This window comes from Sporobolomyces salmoneus, assembly GCF_050403485.1.
Source record: "Sporobolomyces salmoneus JCM6883 DNA, S_salmoneus_JCM6883_v1_ctg53, whole genome shotgun sequence".
In the NCBI taxonomy this organism is placed as follows: domain Eukaryota; kingdom Fungi; phylum Basidiomycota; class Microbotryomycetes; order Sporidiobolales; family Sporidiobolaceae; genus Sporobolomyces; species Sporobolomyces salmoneus.
Genome location: NW_027481110.1, coordinates 39166 through 52346, shown reverse-complemented (window position 1 = coordinate 52346; position 13181 = coordinate 39166). Strand labels below are relative to the sequence as shown.

General features: G+C 51.6%; 7 protein-coding genes across 7 annotated transcripts; 3 read left to right on the top strand and 4 right to left on the bottom strand.

Annotated features, from left to right (window-relative positions):
• Window positions 1-335: 335 nt before the first annotated feature.
• Window positions 336-1966, bottom strand: JCM6883_000738 (uncharacterized protein; the record flags this gene model as incomplete). The annotated part of the gene is made up of 3 exons (XM_076634177.1): window positions 336-393; window positions 515-830; window positions 901-1966. The coding sequence occupies 3 exons, from the start codon at window positions 1964-1966 to the stop codon at window positions 336-338; spliced, it is 1440 nt and encodes a 479-aa protein (XP_076485845.1).
• Window positions 1967-2175: 209 nt separating this feature from the next.
• JCM6883_000737 (uncharacterized protein) lies at window positions 2176-2769 on the top strand (the record flags this gene model as incomplete). Its single annotated transcript, XM_076634176.1, has 3 exons — window positions 2176-2240; window positions 2323-2523; window positions 2613-2769. The coding sequence occupies 3 exons, from the start codon at window positions 2176-2178 to the stop codon at window positions 2767-2769; spliced, it is 423 nt and encodes a 140-aa protein (XP_076485844.1).
• Window positions 2770-3288: 519 nt separating this feature from the next.
• On the bottom strand, window positions 3289-4652 carry PAN6 (pantoate--beta-alanine ligase PAN6; the record flags this gene model as incomplete). The annotated part of the gene is made up of 3 exons (XM_076634175.1): window positions 3289-3813; window positions 3881-4236; window positions 4505-4652. The coding sequence occupies 3 exons, from the start codon at window positions 4650-4652 to the stop codon at window positions 3289-3291; spliced, it is 1029 nt and encodes a 342-aa protein (XP_076485843.1).
• Window positions 4653-4917: 265 nt separating this feature from the next.
• On the top strand, window positions 4918-6840 carry JCM6883_000735 (uncharacterized protein; the record flags this gene model as incomplete). Its single annotated transcript, XM_076634174.1, has 9 exons — window positions 4918-5599; window positions 5662-5815; window positions 5890-5946; window positions 6010-6177; window positions 6246-6324; window positions 6400-6416; window positions 6490-6524; window positions 6589-6641; window positions 6712-6840. 9 exons carry the CDS (start codon window positions 4918-4920, stop codon window positions 6838-6840), a joined length of 1374 nt encoding a protein of 457 aa, XP_076485842.1.
• Window positions 6841-7049: 209 nt separating this feature from the next.
• On the bottom strand, window positions 7050-9515 carry JCM6883_000734 (uncharacterized protein; the record flags this gene model as incomplete). Its single annotated transcript, XM_076634173.1, has 7 exons — window positions 7050-7742; window positions 7807-8173; window positions 8237-8282; window positions 8346-8685; window positions 8767-8990; window positions 9073-9176; window positions 9238-9515. The coding sequence occupies 7 exons, from the start codon at window positions 9513-9515 to the stop codon at window positions 7050-7052; spliced, it is 2052 nt and encodes a 683-aa protein (XP_076485841.1).
• A 279-nt stretch (window positions 9516-9794) lies between these two features.
• Window positions 9795-10390, bottom strand: JCM6883_000733 (uncharacterized protein; the record flags this gene model as incomplete). The annotated part of the gene is made up of 3 exons (XM_076634172.1): window positions 9795-9954; window positions 10030-10230; window positions 10326-10390. The coding sequence occupies 3 exons, from the start codon at window positions 10388-10390 to the stop codon at window positions 9795-9797; spliced, it is 426 nt and encodes a 141-aa protein (XP_076485840.1).
• Window positions 10391-10660: 270 nt separating this feature from the next.
• Window positions 10661-12228, top strand: JCM6883_000732 (uncharacterized protein; the record flags this gene model as incomplete). Its single annotated transcript, XM_076634171.1, has 4 exons — window positions 10661-10691; window positions 10755-11690; window positions 11762-12071; window positions 12171-12228. The coding sequence occupies 4 exons, from the start codon at window positions 10661-10663 to the stop codon at window positions 12226-12228; spliced, it is 1335 nt and encodes a 444-aa protein (XP_076485839.1).
• Window positions 12229-13181: the final 953 nt, after the last annotated feature.

The window sequence follows — 13181 nt, the reverse complement described above, 5'->3', positions numbered from 1 at the left end:
AACACTTTGATGCATGATCTCCACGGCTCATCGTTTTGTTCACTGCTCCAGAGTTGCAGGGTGAGAAATGGTCGACGAGGTGAGCTTCCCTTCTACTGTCGTCACTTTCGCAGCTGTGTCGAGACGTCGCAGTGGGTTCGTCGAGAAGCGGAGTCGATCAACGAGCTATCTCGAAGGTCTGTAGAAAGCGTAAGAGCAGAAGATCGAGTCGCGATTCATCTCGAGCTCGAGACATCGAGGAAAGTAGAGCTTACCTGTCGTCCCCTCGTCATCACCGGAAGTGTTCGTCTTGAAGTCATTCTGAAGGAGAGCCGGACGTGAGAGCGAGTTTCCGACTAGAACCAGATGCTAATGCTGAAACTCGTTTCGAGACTCTTCATCGCATGCCACCATCTACTCAAACCAATCGACGGAGTCAGCTTTCTACTTTTATTGCGAGTGCATAAACCCACCATGAACGTCGATCGAGGAAACGGGAAGAGGGAGAGAGCAGAGGAAGAGAAAGGGAGCTTACCCTGGAGGCATTACGAGAATGTCTCCCGCTTCGAGGACGATCTGTTGTGCGACCGATTCGACGCGCTCAAGGTATTGGAGAGTGTAGTTCGAATCTTGGATGTCGGAAGAAGAGGATGTAGAAGGAGGAGAGGAGGGAAGAGGTTGGGTAACGTCGATCGTTGAAGTGTTTGTCATGTACTCTGTTGTCGTTCCTTTCGACTCTTCATCCTGACCGGCGTCGTCGTTGTCATCCCTCGGTTGTCGTCCAAAGGTCGACATATGAGGAGAGACTGAAGGAGGAGCGATCCAAACCCATTTCCTCCCGACCACCTGAACTGTGAGCTCACAAGCTCAAACGAGAGGTCAGTCCATGTCACGCACTCGCTCGGTAGAGATCAGACTCACTGTAACAATTCCAGTAAGGATCCGTATGAGCCTGACTAACCGTTCCCCCTCTCCCCAACCACGCATTCATTATCCACCCCTCCTCATTCTTCGGCTTCTCATACTCTTTGTACTGATCCTCCAGTGCAGGCGGTTCCGAATAAACAAGAGAAGGAATCAGGAAATCACGTTCGAGGAGAGGGAATTGATTCAAGAGTGAATATTGAGCGAGATAATACTCCTCCTCCTCCTCCTGGTTGAACGTGGAAGAGAGGAAGTCGAACCAAGGGATGATCCGTTGTCCCCATTCGGGTTTCGTATAATCGTGACCGACTTCGACGGGGACTACTCGACCTTTTCCTCCTCCGATCGAGCGCAAATAGTTGACGTCTTTCCATTTTTCGCGGGCGACCCAATCGGAAGCGGCAGAACGAACGACGAAGGGGCGAGTGTGAGAGGGATCAATGGAAGGGAGGAGGAAATCTGGGAGGGAAGGGAGAACGGGGAGAGGTCGAGCGAGATAAGGAGGTTCGATCGTCTCTCGAGTGGTGCGCTCGAGTCGTTGGCGTTTGAGAGGTCTCTCGTGCTCCTCCTCGGGTAGTCGAGATTGAGCGATTGAGATGAGTTGGAAGACGAGCTCTGATCGATTTTGACCTGGAGCTCCAGCGACGATCAACGCCATGTCTAGATCCCTCACGACGTCGAGGAGGATCTCTTCACTTGTCTCTAGTCGTAGTAGTCGAGCGAGGGATTTGAGCAGGGTCGAATCGGTGTAGAGTCGTCTCCAACAGAGAGGAACAGAACGATAATCGAAAGAGTTCAATTTCTCGTTTGCGAGTCGAAGTAGTGAGGTCGATAGAGTCTCGGCCTCGTCTACCTCTGTCGTCGTGAGACTTGCGTGGATTCGATCAAGCAGGGAGGAGATGGAACGACCCCAAAGAGAAAGATCTGTGGATTTCTGTACGCTCCAGCAGACAACGAATCCTGATGAGAGCGAAGCATCCTGACCTTGACTAGTCTCGTGAACGAATTCGACCACCGCTCGTAGCTCCTCTGACGCCCCTCGACCGGGAGGAGACTTCATCATTCCTTCCTTCAACTTTTCCCTCTCCTGGCTTTCTGAGCGTCTCCAGATCGATCGTGGTGGTCTGTCGTTGTTCCCGCGATTTGAATGGCTGTACTCGAGCTGTTTGAAGTCGTCCAGCTGTGAGCTGAGTGAATGATAGCAAATCAAGAGCGAAACTCTCTTGTCTCCCTCCGTTCTCACACACCATTTTCGAAGATACTCTCTCGGAGATGAGCACTGCCGGCAGATCAGTCTCGAAGCGAATCCCTCGGTTTCACTACGCTCTCCTCCTCGTGTTTGTCCTTCTCTGCTACTCTCTCCCTTCCTCCGACTCTCCTCACAGAAGGTCCTGACTGACTCTCGACTCCCCCGTACAGAGCGACGACGACTGGAATCCCGATCGATCGACCTACTCTCCTTCAACTACTGCAGAAGGAAGTAGGAGAATGGTTTGGAACCGCTGGAGGAGTCAACTCGAACGAAGTGGAAGTCGTCTCTGTGCAGCCTATGACCAGACAGTCTGTGGAAGGAAAGGAGGAATCGACAGATCGAAGAGTCATGTTGAGGTTTCCTCGGTCGTGAGTATTTCTTTACTCCTCTTTTCGCCCTCTGTCCTCTCGTCCGGACTTGACGAGTCCCTCTACTGACACTCATTTTGGTCCGTCAGTATCACTCCTCAGCTCTTGACGGCGTTACCACTCATCAACTCGTCAAGTTATCGAATCCAGCTGTTGAACGATTCGAGCGATTTGAGTCGACTGAACGGGTCAGCAGGTCAAGGCAGGACCGGATACGTGAAATGGCGACAAGGGATACTGGCATAAGCGAGTACCGCAACACCTGGTGAAGGTCCGTCTCAGCTCTCCTTCGGATGAAATTGCCTCGCTGACCCTTTGAGATCTGATCAGCGAGTCTCCACTGCTCGATCGTCCTGTCCCGCGATCTACTGAGTGGACCATCACCTTTCAACGAATGGCGCGAAAGAAGGAAGCGAGAACAGCGGCGAGAGAGGGACGAGATGACTTGAGCTGAAACACCGTCAGTTTTGAATTACGAATCTTTTCTCCCTCCACAACAAGCTATGAAGACTCACGCGACCCTTGTCATTTTTCAACAGACTACACCTCCAGCTGCGACGAGAAGAATCCGGGGAGCCCCCAGAGTAGCGCAAGAGCAAGACAACAAGTCTTCGTGTCAGCTTGGCCGTCATCACCAATTCACGACTGATTCTTCCCGCTGGGAAACAGTCGTCATCGAGCGCAACAACTCGACACTTCCAGAACTCGGGAGACGTGTGATAGATACTTCTTTTCAATTCGATAAGCCCTTTCTAGTCTATCCTTTCACCTCCCCTCGCTCGAGTTCAACTCAAATTCCCCCAATACGAAATTATCGATCAGTCGAGTCTTGCCTAACATCACCGCACCACTCAAGAGAGCTCCTTTCCCCTTCTCTACAGTTCCCTCCAAATCCCCTAACTCTTCCGGATCATTCAGCGCAATATACAGCAGCTTGACCGAGACTCCCTTTCCGGCTTGTTCGACTTGTCTTTCAACCGCGTAAACGTGTTCCTCTGCTCGCTCGATGACTCTCCTCACGTCGACTGCTCCCGAGCCGACTGATCGTTGAGCGTCCCATTCTTTCTGAGCGGCGAAGAGTGCATCAACGAGAACCGTACTCCATTCGAATTCAGCCGGAGAGAGATAAGCGTTCCGACTCGAGAGAGCGAGATGAGTTTTCGGATCTCGGAAAGTTGGGACGATGATGAGGTTGTGAGGGAGGGGATGGGGGACGTGTAGGTCGAGACAGAGTCGACGGAGGAGGAGGGCTTGTTGGATATCTTTCTGACCGAAGTAGGCTCGAGTGGGCTGTATGAATCGAGATATTCAGTTTCTGAATAGCTTGAATCGGGAAGAAGAGAGTGGAGACGCGTACTTGAACGAGATTGAAGAGCTTCAGGACGACAGTAGCGACACCTCGGAAGAATCCAGGTCTAGATTTCCCTTCCATGCTATCTTGTAAACCTTTCACTTCGATAAAAGTTCCCCGTTGCTTCGATACGTCTGTCGTGATACCACTCGGGTATAGCGCATCGACTGGAGGTAGGAACAGAGCTGATACTGCTCGTGGAGAAGACGAGGACGGGGAAGAAATGGAACAGGTCGTGAGGCGAGCGAGATCTGATTCGAGGGTTCGAGGGTAGGTCGAGAGATCCTCGTGAGGTGCGAATTGAGCTGGGTTGACGAAGATCGAGACGACTGTCGAGTCACAATGTTGAAGGGACTCGTTAACTGTGCAGGGAGGAAGAAGTAGGTCAGCGAGAGAAAGGTCGGAACGAGCTCGAACAAGTGTCGCTGCTCGACAGAGTAACCCCCGCTCGAGCTATATCGGCCCTTTCACACTTCTACAGGGCTCGGCAGCCACCTTCCGCTGTCCTCGGAGCATCCGAGAGCTCAACCCGTTTGAGTCAAGTTGAGGCAGCTCTTTCCACCTCTTCCTGCGCTCCGCCCAGTTCCGCTTCGCTACAGAAAGTTTCCTGAGAGTGAGAAGCTCACTTACCGAGACTCAAATGACCTTCATGTAGCGCTCCCATCGTCGGAACGAACCCGACTGATTTCCTTTCCTTCTCCTGCTCGGCACGCCATTTCCGCAAGCTCTCGACCGATGTGAGGATAGGAAATGGTGCCGAAGGTAGTTCGGAGGTCATATCGAAGTCGGAGAGAGTCGAGAGATGCGGTGAGTCGCGAAACGAGATCAAAGAATTTGGTGAGTATTTATCGAGAAATTCGCTCTCTTCCTCGAGAATTCCTGTGCGTTACGAGGCTGATCTGCATACTGTACCTCGTGCTGAACAGTGCGGCGAAATAGAAAGCAAAAAAAGACGAGAGTTGTGAGGTCATCTCGCTCGCTCTTTCTTTCACGCTGAATCACTCTTCCTTTCCTTCCCTTCACTTCTCCCATCGACTTCTACGATGTCCTACGCCGAAGCTGCTCACCATGCACCGACTACTTCTGACCCAACTCCAGATCCCTCTCTCTTGATCTCTCCCGACGAAACGACCCCGAACCCAGACGCCAAGCATGTTCATGTAGCTCCTCCTACCCAACCTCAACCCGAACAAGCTAGTGAATTGAAACCAGTCGTACCGCAAAAGAGGGAGAACGAGAATGGAGAAGCGACTCCTTCTTCATCGACGACGACGACGGGAGGAAGTCCTTCGAGTACTACTGGAGGAAAGAAGTCAGGAAAGAAAGGAAAGAAGGGAAAGAAGAACGTAGCCGTTACCCTGGTTCACGAATCTCAACAAGGTGGGGAGAAGAAATCCGAAGAGAAAGAAGATTCGACGAAATCCGGTCAACCTGAAGCCAAGAAACAGAAAAGTACCGAATCAGAGGAAAAGCGTGACGAGAAGGAGAAGGAGACGAAAGCTACTACCGAAAAGAAGGAGGGTGACAAGGTAGGAGAGAAGGAAGAGGATTCGCAGAAGATTGAACAAGAATCGAAACCCTCTCAAGACGGACAGAACGACGAGTCTGAGCAAGAGAAGGATGAGCCAGCTGGAAAACGATTCGATACAGAACTCGAAGCGTTGTCGAGTACTCAAAAGAATCCGACCGTTTCGAAAGATCTCGATGAAAAACTTGCGGATCCTTGTCAGTTTCCCCTCTACCTTGCTCTTCCATTATCAGCTAACGCTTCTTCGTCGTCGTGATAGACGTCCCTCGTGCGAACATTGCGGCGACGGTTGAACATCCTCAAGGAACTACCGAGAATGATTACGCCGAAACTCACAAACATGAATCTGTACTTCAGCAACATGTCTCCTTCTTTGACCGTGATGGCGATGGGATCATCTGGCCTTTGGACACGTGAGCACACGAGCGAACCAGAGGGACCTAGCACGTGCGCTGACCCGCTCTGCGATTCTCTCGTTGTGTTACAGGTTCGTCGGATTCCATAACCTCGGATATTCTCTGATCTGGTGCATCCTCGCCGTCTTGTGAGTCTTCCTCTCTCTTCATTGTCATCTCGATTCGTGAGTCTTATCGCCGGTGCCTCGCAGCTTGATCCACCCAACCTTCTCCTGGTTCACTCTGTCTTCCTGGATCCCCGACCCTTTCCTCCGTATCAAAGTCAAGTCGATCCATCGTGCTCGACACGGATCCGATACGGGAGTTTACGATTCTCAAGGTCGTTTCGTCAGTGCGAAGTTTGAGGAGATTTTCGAAAAGTGAGCGCTTTCTTTTCATGGCTCTTTTCCCCTGGAGAGGCTGGGACTGACTCGTTCACTGCATGTAGGTTCGATAAGGACAAGAAAGGAGGATTGACGTTCATTGAAGGGTTGAAGATGATTCGCGAAAACCGCAACGTTCTTGACGTGAGTACAGATTCTCGTCAGACATTCTCGTCATCGAGTTTCACTGACGATTTGGTCGGTTCTGTACTCTTCCAGCCGATCGGCTGGATTGGGTAAGTAATTCTTGACATCTCGCAGGTCGAGGGAGGTCAAACTGACTCTTTTTCTCTTCCCTCGCCGTCGTAGAGCTTTTTTCGAGTGGTTCGCCTCTTACCTTCTCAGTGCGCTCTCCTCTGTCTGATACGATGCTCGGATGAATGCATACTGACTCTTCGCCCGGAACAGTTTGGCCGAAAGATGGAATCGTCACGAAAGAAGATCTTCGCACGATCTACGACGTTCGTCCTGTCTCTGCTCGTCATTCGTGCACTCATCTCAGTTAACTTTGACGATATATCGTGCATTCAGGGCTCGCTCTTCTACGCCGTCGCCGAGAAAGAATCGACCGTCCGTGCGCGTCAACATCGCTTCTACTCGGGTTTGTTCAAGGAGAACCGTTCGGGAGACATCAACAAGTTCCACAAGAAGATCCAATAAATCAGGATTGCAGGAAGGAAACCGGAAAAGCTGGACTTTGTTTCGCCTCTCGACTCAATAGATTTGTGAATAGTGTTTGTCATCGCACGAGCAATCTCTCTATCGTTTTCTCTAAGCTGGTTCCTGGCGACCCAGACGAGCGAGAATGGCGCAGTCTGGTTGCTACTCAGCTAAGAGACAAATCGCCCTCACTCTCGAGAAAAGCTTCATCAAATCCACCTCTTGACGTTTAACCTCTTCCTCACGCTCTGTTCCCACCTCGTCTCCCCAAAGAACCTCGTCACGACACACCCAACGAACGCCAACGCCCCCGTCGCTCTAAACAACCAAACAATCTCCATCGTATCTCTCTTCGTTTCGCCATCGAAAATCTTCGCATCGAAATGATCATTGACGAATTTGAACGCTCCTGCCGCGAGGAGTGCAATGAGCATCTGGGGAAGAAGCATCGAGAGGTTGTGCAGAGTGACGATTGTGGTGGAGAGTCCGGCGAGGGAAGAGGAAGAATCAAAGAGTTCGGTCTCGTCGAGGAGGCGGGAGGAGAGGGAATGAGGTTTTTGGAAGGGCCGGCGCGAGAGGAATGGGTCATAGTTCGGGTGTTCCGTGCACGAAGGGTGATGAGAAGAGTCTTCTTTCGTCGAGGGATTCTGAGGAGGTTTGGAAGTCGAAGGAGGAGACGAGGAAGGGGAAGAGGAAGAGAATCGAGAGCGCTTAAAACGTCGTTTGAGCTTGCGTAAGATCGGGATCCGGTCGAAATCAACGCTTGAGTCAGAGTTCATCGCCGCGTTGTAGTCGTCGAGGGATTCGACTCCTCCTTTCGCGGCATCGCCTTCCGAACATTGAGGACACTTCGCTTTCGCTTTCTGCTCGAGGAACGCTTCCGTCAAGAGTGCATAAGGTGCCTATCCAATCGAACGAGTCAGAAAACCCACAGCGAGAGATAGAAGGAAGCGTAGATTGCTGTACCCAAAGAGCAACGGCGTACGGAAAACCCATCGCTGTGACCATCCCCACCGCTGCCCATTCGTTCTCGATCCAGAACGTGCACATCATCAAGACGGCGTGGACGAGAAGACCCAGACTCCAGAAGTTCCTCGCCGAAAGGAAGAGGAGGATTCGTGCGGGCGTTCGGCGGAGGAAAGTGCTCCTCCCATTGAGATAGCGAGCGAAGTATTTGTCAGAAGAGAGGAGAGTGAGGTATGGAACGGTCGAGGCGGTCAGGAGACAGACGAGTTGGTGAAACACGAGGGCGAGAGATCCTAGTCGTGCTGAATCGTCGCCCGAGGGAGTAGGTTGAATCGAGACGACTGCGATATTCGCAACCCAGGTGGTACTGAAGACGGGCCATTGTTGAGGTCCAGCCAAGTGCGGGCGAGGCAGAGAGAGGAACGCTCACCTGTAAGTGAGAAAGGGAAACAACGCCATCCAGCTAAAGATTTGAACTAACAGCCGAGGGAATCAGTCCAGCCGGGCATATCAGATCGTAAGGAGAGACTTAAACTCACCGTAGCAGACCCGTCGGATCGAAACGGGTACCTTCGAAACATTCGCTTTTAATTCGCGAATCCTCCCAATCAGTCCAATCCTCTTTGTATCGACTTCTTGCAGCTGCGGCTTCTCGTGTTGCGTCGCACAAGTGATCGAGACCGTGAGTATCATCGCCATGGTGGCGAGGTAACCGAGTTTTCGGAATTGGCCTCCTCCGATCCAGCTGAGAAATTTGAGCTTATCGAGAGGGACAGCTCCGACACCGTAAGCGAGGATGGAACAGACATCGGAAAGTCGATTACCGAGCGCTGAAGTACGCTGTTGTTGAGACGGAGGGGCGACGTCGATGGCGAGCGTCTGTGTGCGTACGAAGAAAACAAGATCGAGTCTGTCAGTAAGTTTTCGTCGAAATCCCAGATCTTGTACACGGATACTCACCTTCGTGCCCGTTTGTAGTCCGATCAAAGAGAAATTCAGAATATAGACAGAGACGACCGCTATCAACATCCTCACGGTTTCTTCCTCGAGGGTTCGATCGAAGAGATAAGTCGAAAAGTCGGTAGCGTGTACTAGGTACACGATCGAAGTTGCGACGACGATTGCCGACCCAATGATCCATCCTCGTCGTCGATATCGCCCTCTTGCGTCGTCGGAAACCGCGCCTGAATAGGAAAGAGAGAGAGAGTCAGTTCACTCTGCGCCCCTGTCTCATTGTCGCCTGAGGGCGCGATCGACTGGACTCACCGACGATAGGCTGGACAATGACTTGTGCCAAAGGTCCTCCCAACCAGATCAACGCCGTCACCTGAGTCGTCAATCCGAGCTCGAAAAGATATGTAGATCCCCAGCTGTACGCCATGCCTTCAGCTAGCATTCAAAAGGACAGCTCACCGAGGAAAAACGACGCACGCAGAAAGAATACTCGCGACGATTTGTCCACCGCAAATTGCTATCGTGAGGAGGAACAAACTAGGCAAACTCTTCTTTGCGATTCGTTCTTCTTGTATCTGTTGATCGTCTTCGTCGTCGTCACCCGAGTCGTCCGAAGAGGAAGCTCCTCCTACTCCCTTTTCCGCGTGGTCTGAATCCGAGAACGAAGAGGATGAGGGAGGAGGAGAGGGGACCTCCCGGGCTCGAGCTCTTGTACTTGACTGCTTCTCCTCGCTGAATGACGTTCTTCGAGGCATCGACTGGTGGGAAAGAACAAGGAGGGAGGAAGGATCGCACTAAAAAAGGATCAATGCGACTTGGGGATCCGAGCGTTATCGATTCTTCGAAGTTGCCGGTAACCCGCTGAGTCAGCGGTCTAGAACATCTGATGTCCGCCACGTGAGAGGAGGACCGGGCGTATCAGCGAAAGATTCGTTTCTGGCGAGTCTCGACGAGGAGTCTCGAACTAGGAAGTGGGAACGCTGCTCACCTTCCATATTCTTCATCTCCTTTTCCTGCCCTGCCTTCTCCTACCTTCAAACCGCGAGTATCCCCTGTCTCCATTCCTCGTACCCGCTCCGTCCTTGACCTGCTGACCCGTTCAGTCGACTAAGATCGCTCGAATCGTTCAACAGTTGGATTCGATGACTTGACGAGGTCATTAGTGGTAACGCCGTCAAGAGTTGAGGAGTGATACTGTTACGGGGAGTACAAGGGAGTTTAGGCAAGTGACGAAGAGAGCAAAGAGAGAAGGAGAAAAGGAAAACTCACGAACGAGGAAACCTCAATACGACTCTTCGATCTGTCGATATCCCCTTTCCGTCCACAGACTGTCTGGTCATAGGCTGCACAGAGACGACTTCCACTTCGTTCGAATTGACTCCTCCCGCGGTTCCGAACCATTCTGCCAGTTCTTTCTGCAGCAGCTGGAGGAGAGAAGGTCGATCGATCGCGAGTCCGGTTGTCGTCTCCCTGTCGCGTATGAGAGAACCGCATGTGAGTGAAGAACGCCCGGCACGCGAGGAGAAAGGTAGAGCGGAGGAGAGAGTAGGAAAGAAGAGACAAACACGAGGAGGAGAGCGTAATGATACCGAGGGGTATGCTTCGAAACTGCTCTTCCGGTAGTGCTCATCTTCGAGAGAGTAGCTTCGAGAGAGTAGCTTCAAGGTTTGAGCGAGATGAAGGAGGGAGAGAAGAGAGTTCCACTCTCGACTTGTAACCTTCACTCAGCTCGTAGCTGGCCGACCGTGAACAGCTCGAGTATAACAATTCGAATCTCGGGAACAACGACAGACCACCACGGTCGATTTAGAGACACTCAAAAGGCCAGGAGAGGGAAAAGTTGAAGGAAGGAATGATGAAGTCTCCTCCCGGGCGAGGAACATCAGAGGAGCTACGAGAGATGGTTGCATACATTCAAGAGACTAGTCAAGGTCAGTCTGCTACGCTCTCAACAGGATTCGTTGTCTGATGAACCGCGGTAGCTTCTTTGACAGATCTCTCTCCTTGCGGTCGTTCAACCTCCTCTCCTCTCGAGCGTATCTACGCAAGTCTCACGACGGCAGAACTAGACGAAGCCGAGACTCTATCGACCTCACTCCTTCGACTCGCAAACGAAAAGTTGAACTCCTTCGATTATCGTTCTGTTCCTCTCTGTTGGAGACGACTCTACACCGATTCGACCCTGCTCAAATCCCTCGCTCGACTACTACGACTAGAGACAAGTGAAGAGATCCTCCTCGACGTCGTGAGGGATCTAGACATGGCGTTGATCGTCGCTGGAGCTCCAGGTCAAAATCGATCAGAGCTCGTCTTCCAACTCATCTCAATCGCTCAATCTCGACTACCCGAGGAGGAGCACGAGAGACCTCTCAAACGCCAACGACTCGAGCGCACCACTCGAGAGACGATCGAACCTCCTTATCTCGCTCGACCTCTCCCCGTTCTCCCTTCCCTCCCAGATTTCCTCCTCCCTTCCATTGATCCCTCTCACACTCGCCCTTTCGTTGTTCGTTCTGCCGCCTCGGACTGGGTCGCCTGTGAGAAATGGAAAGACGTCAACTACCTGCGTTCAATCGGAGGAGGAAAAGGTCGAGTAGTCCCCGTCGAAGTCGGTCACGATTACACGAAACCCGAATGGGGACAACGAATCATCCCTTGGTTCGATTTCCTCTCTTCCACGTTCAACCAAGAGGAGGAGAGTGAAGGGGAGGAGTATTATCTCGCTCAATATTCACTCTTGAACCAATTCCCGATCCTCGAACGCGATTTCCCGATTCCTTCTCTCGTTTATTCGGAACCGCCTGCGCTGGAGGATCAGTACAAGGAGTATGAGAAGCCGAAGAATGAGGATAGGTGGATAATGAACGCTTGGTTGGGGAGAGGAGGAACGGTTAGTCAGGCTCATACGGATCCTTACTGGAATTGCTACAGTGAGTTCCAGCCTCTATCGAGCGAGTGCTTGACATGAACTGATCTCTCATCGGAGTCTTTCAATTCACAGTTCAAGTAGTCGGCAAGAAATGGGTTTGGATCGCTCCTCCTTCAGTCTCTCCTCACATGTCGACCTTTGGACGACGATCAAACAACAACGACAACGATGAAGACGAAGAGTCGAAGGGGGCGACGACGGAATACATGACAAACACTTCGACAATCGATGTTACTCAACCTCTTCCCTCCTCTCCTCCTTCTACATCCTCTTCTTCCGACCTCTCTGATTCGAACTACACTCGTCATTACCTTCAGTACGCCGAGCCGGTTGCACAACAGATCGTCCTCGAAGCGGGAGACATTCTCGTAATGCCTCCAGGGTAAGCTCCCGTTCTTCTCCTCTCACTCTCCTCGCCCTGCTCTCGAGCTACCTGTTCCTGTCGAACAAGTTGTGCAAGCTGACTCAGTTGAATGAGTAGGTGGTGGCATGCGATGAAGAGTCTCGAAACGAGTTTCAGTATCAGCATCTGGTTCTAAGCGATTGTCACTCGAGCTTGGTCAACTTCAGGACGTACTTCTTGCGCGTCATCTATCGTAGCCTCATGGCGAGAGTGTAGGAAGCGAGCTGTAAGTGAATCCTCTCTGTGTTTGTCCGCGCTTGAAATCCATCGCGACTGATTCCGGATCGACGTATCTTTCCTCCTCTCGGCCAGCTTGGATCAACGCGGATCAAAACTCCCTTTATGGACAAGCCAGCTGAAAGGACGACGCGATCCAGTTGCGGGCGCCTGATCAATGGAAGCTAGCTCGTCGTCCTTACCGTTCGATGCTGAATCATCAGAAGATAAACCAGAGCGTTGGAGGACGATGATGATCAACGAGTTGGGATCTCCTTCCTGGGGTCATCAGCATCAGCAGATGATTGCGAACAAGCTCGGTCTGTGCTCGAATCCCGATACTTATCGTCAGCCGGCCAGCTCAACTATCAACGTCGATTCCTCTCTCGAACATCAAGCTACCCTACGGTCACGACTACGTACTGAGACAGCATAGAGTCACAAAAAGAACAGATCATAACGATTGCTTTCGCGATGTCAATGAAACTCCTCCTCTTTCTACGTCTCTCTCCCTCATTGTTTGTCTTGTTAGGACCACTCGTGAGGTAACCCCTAGCTCACAGAACCCTCGACTTGACCAGCAATTCACGGCGCATTGCAGGACAAGGGTACCGAAAACTGAGAGAATTTGAGGAATGCTGGGAGTCAGAATTGTTCGCCGGCTCGTCGAAGTCACTTTGCAATGGCTGCAAACTTCAGTTTGTACTGAGGATCACGATGTCGATTACACGTGCGCGTCTACTGGAGTGGAATCCGATTCTCGGCAAACTCTCGAAGGCCGAGGCGATGAACGCCAAAAAAACGTAATCAATTTTGTCGATTCAGGAGATCGCCAACTCCAATCGATAGAGTGTTTCTCCTCTTCTCTTCACT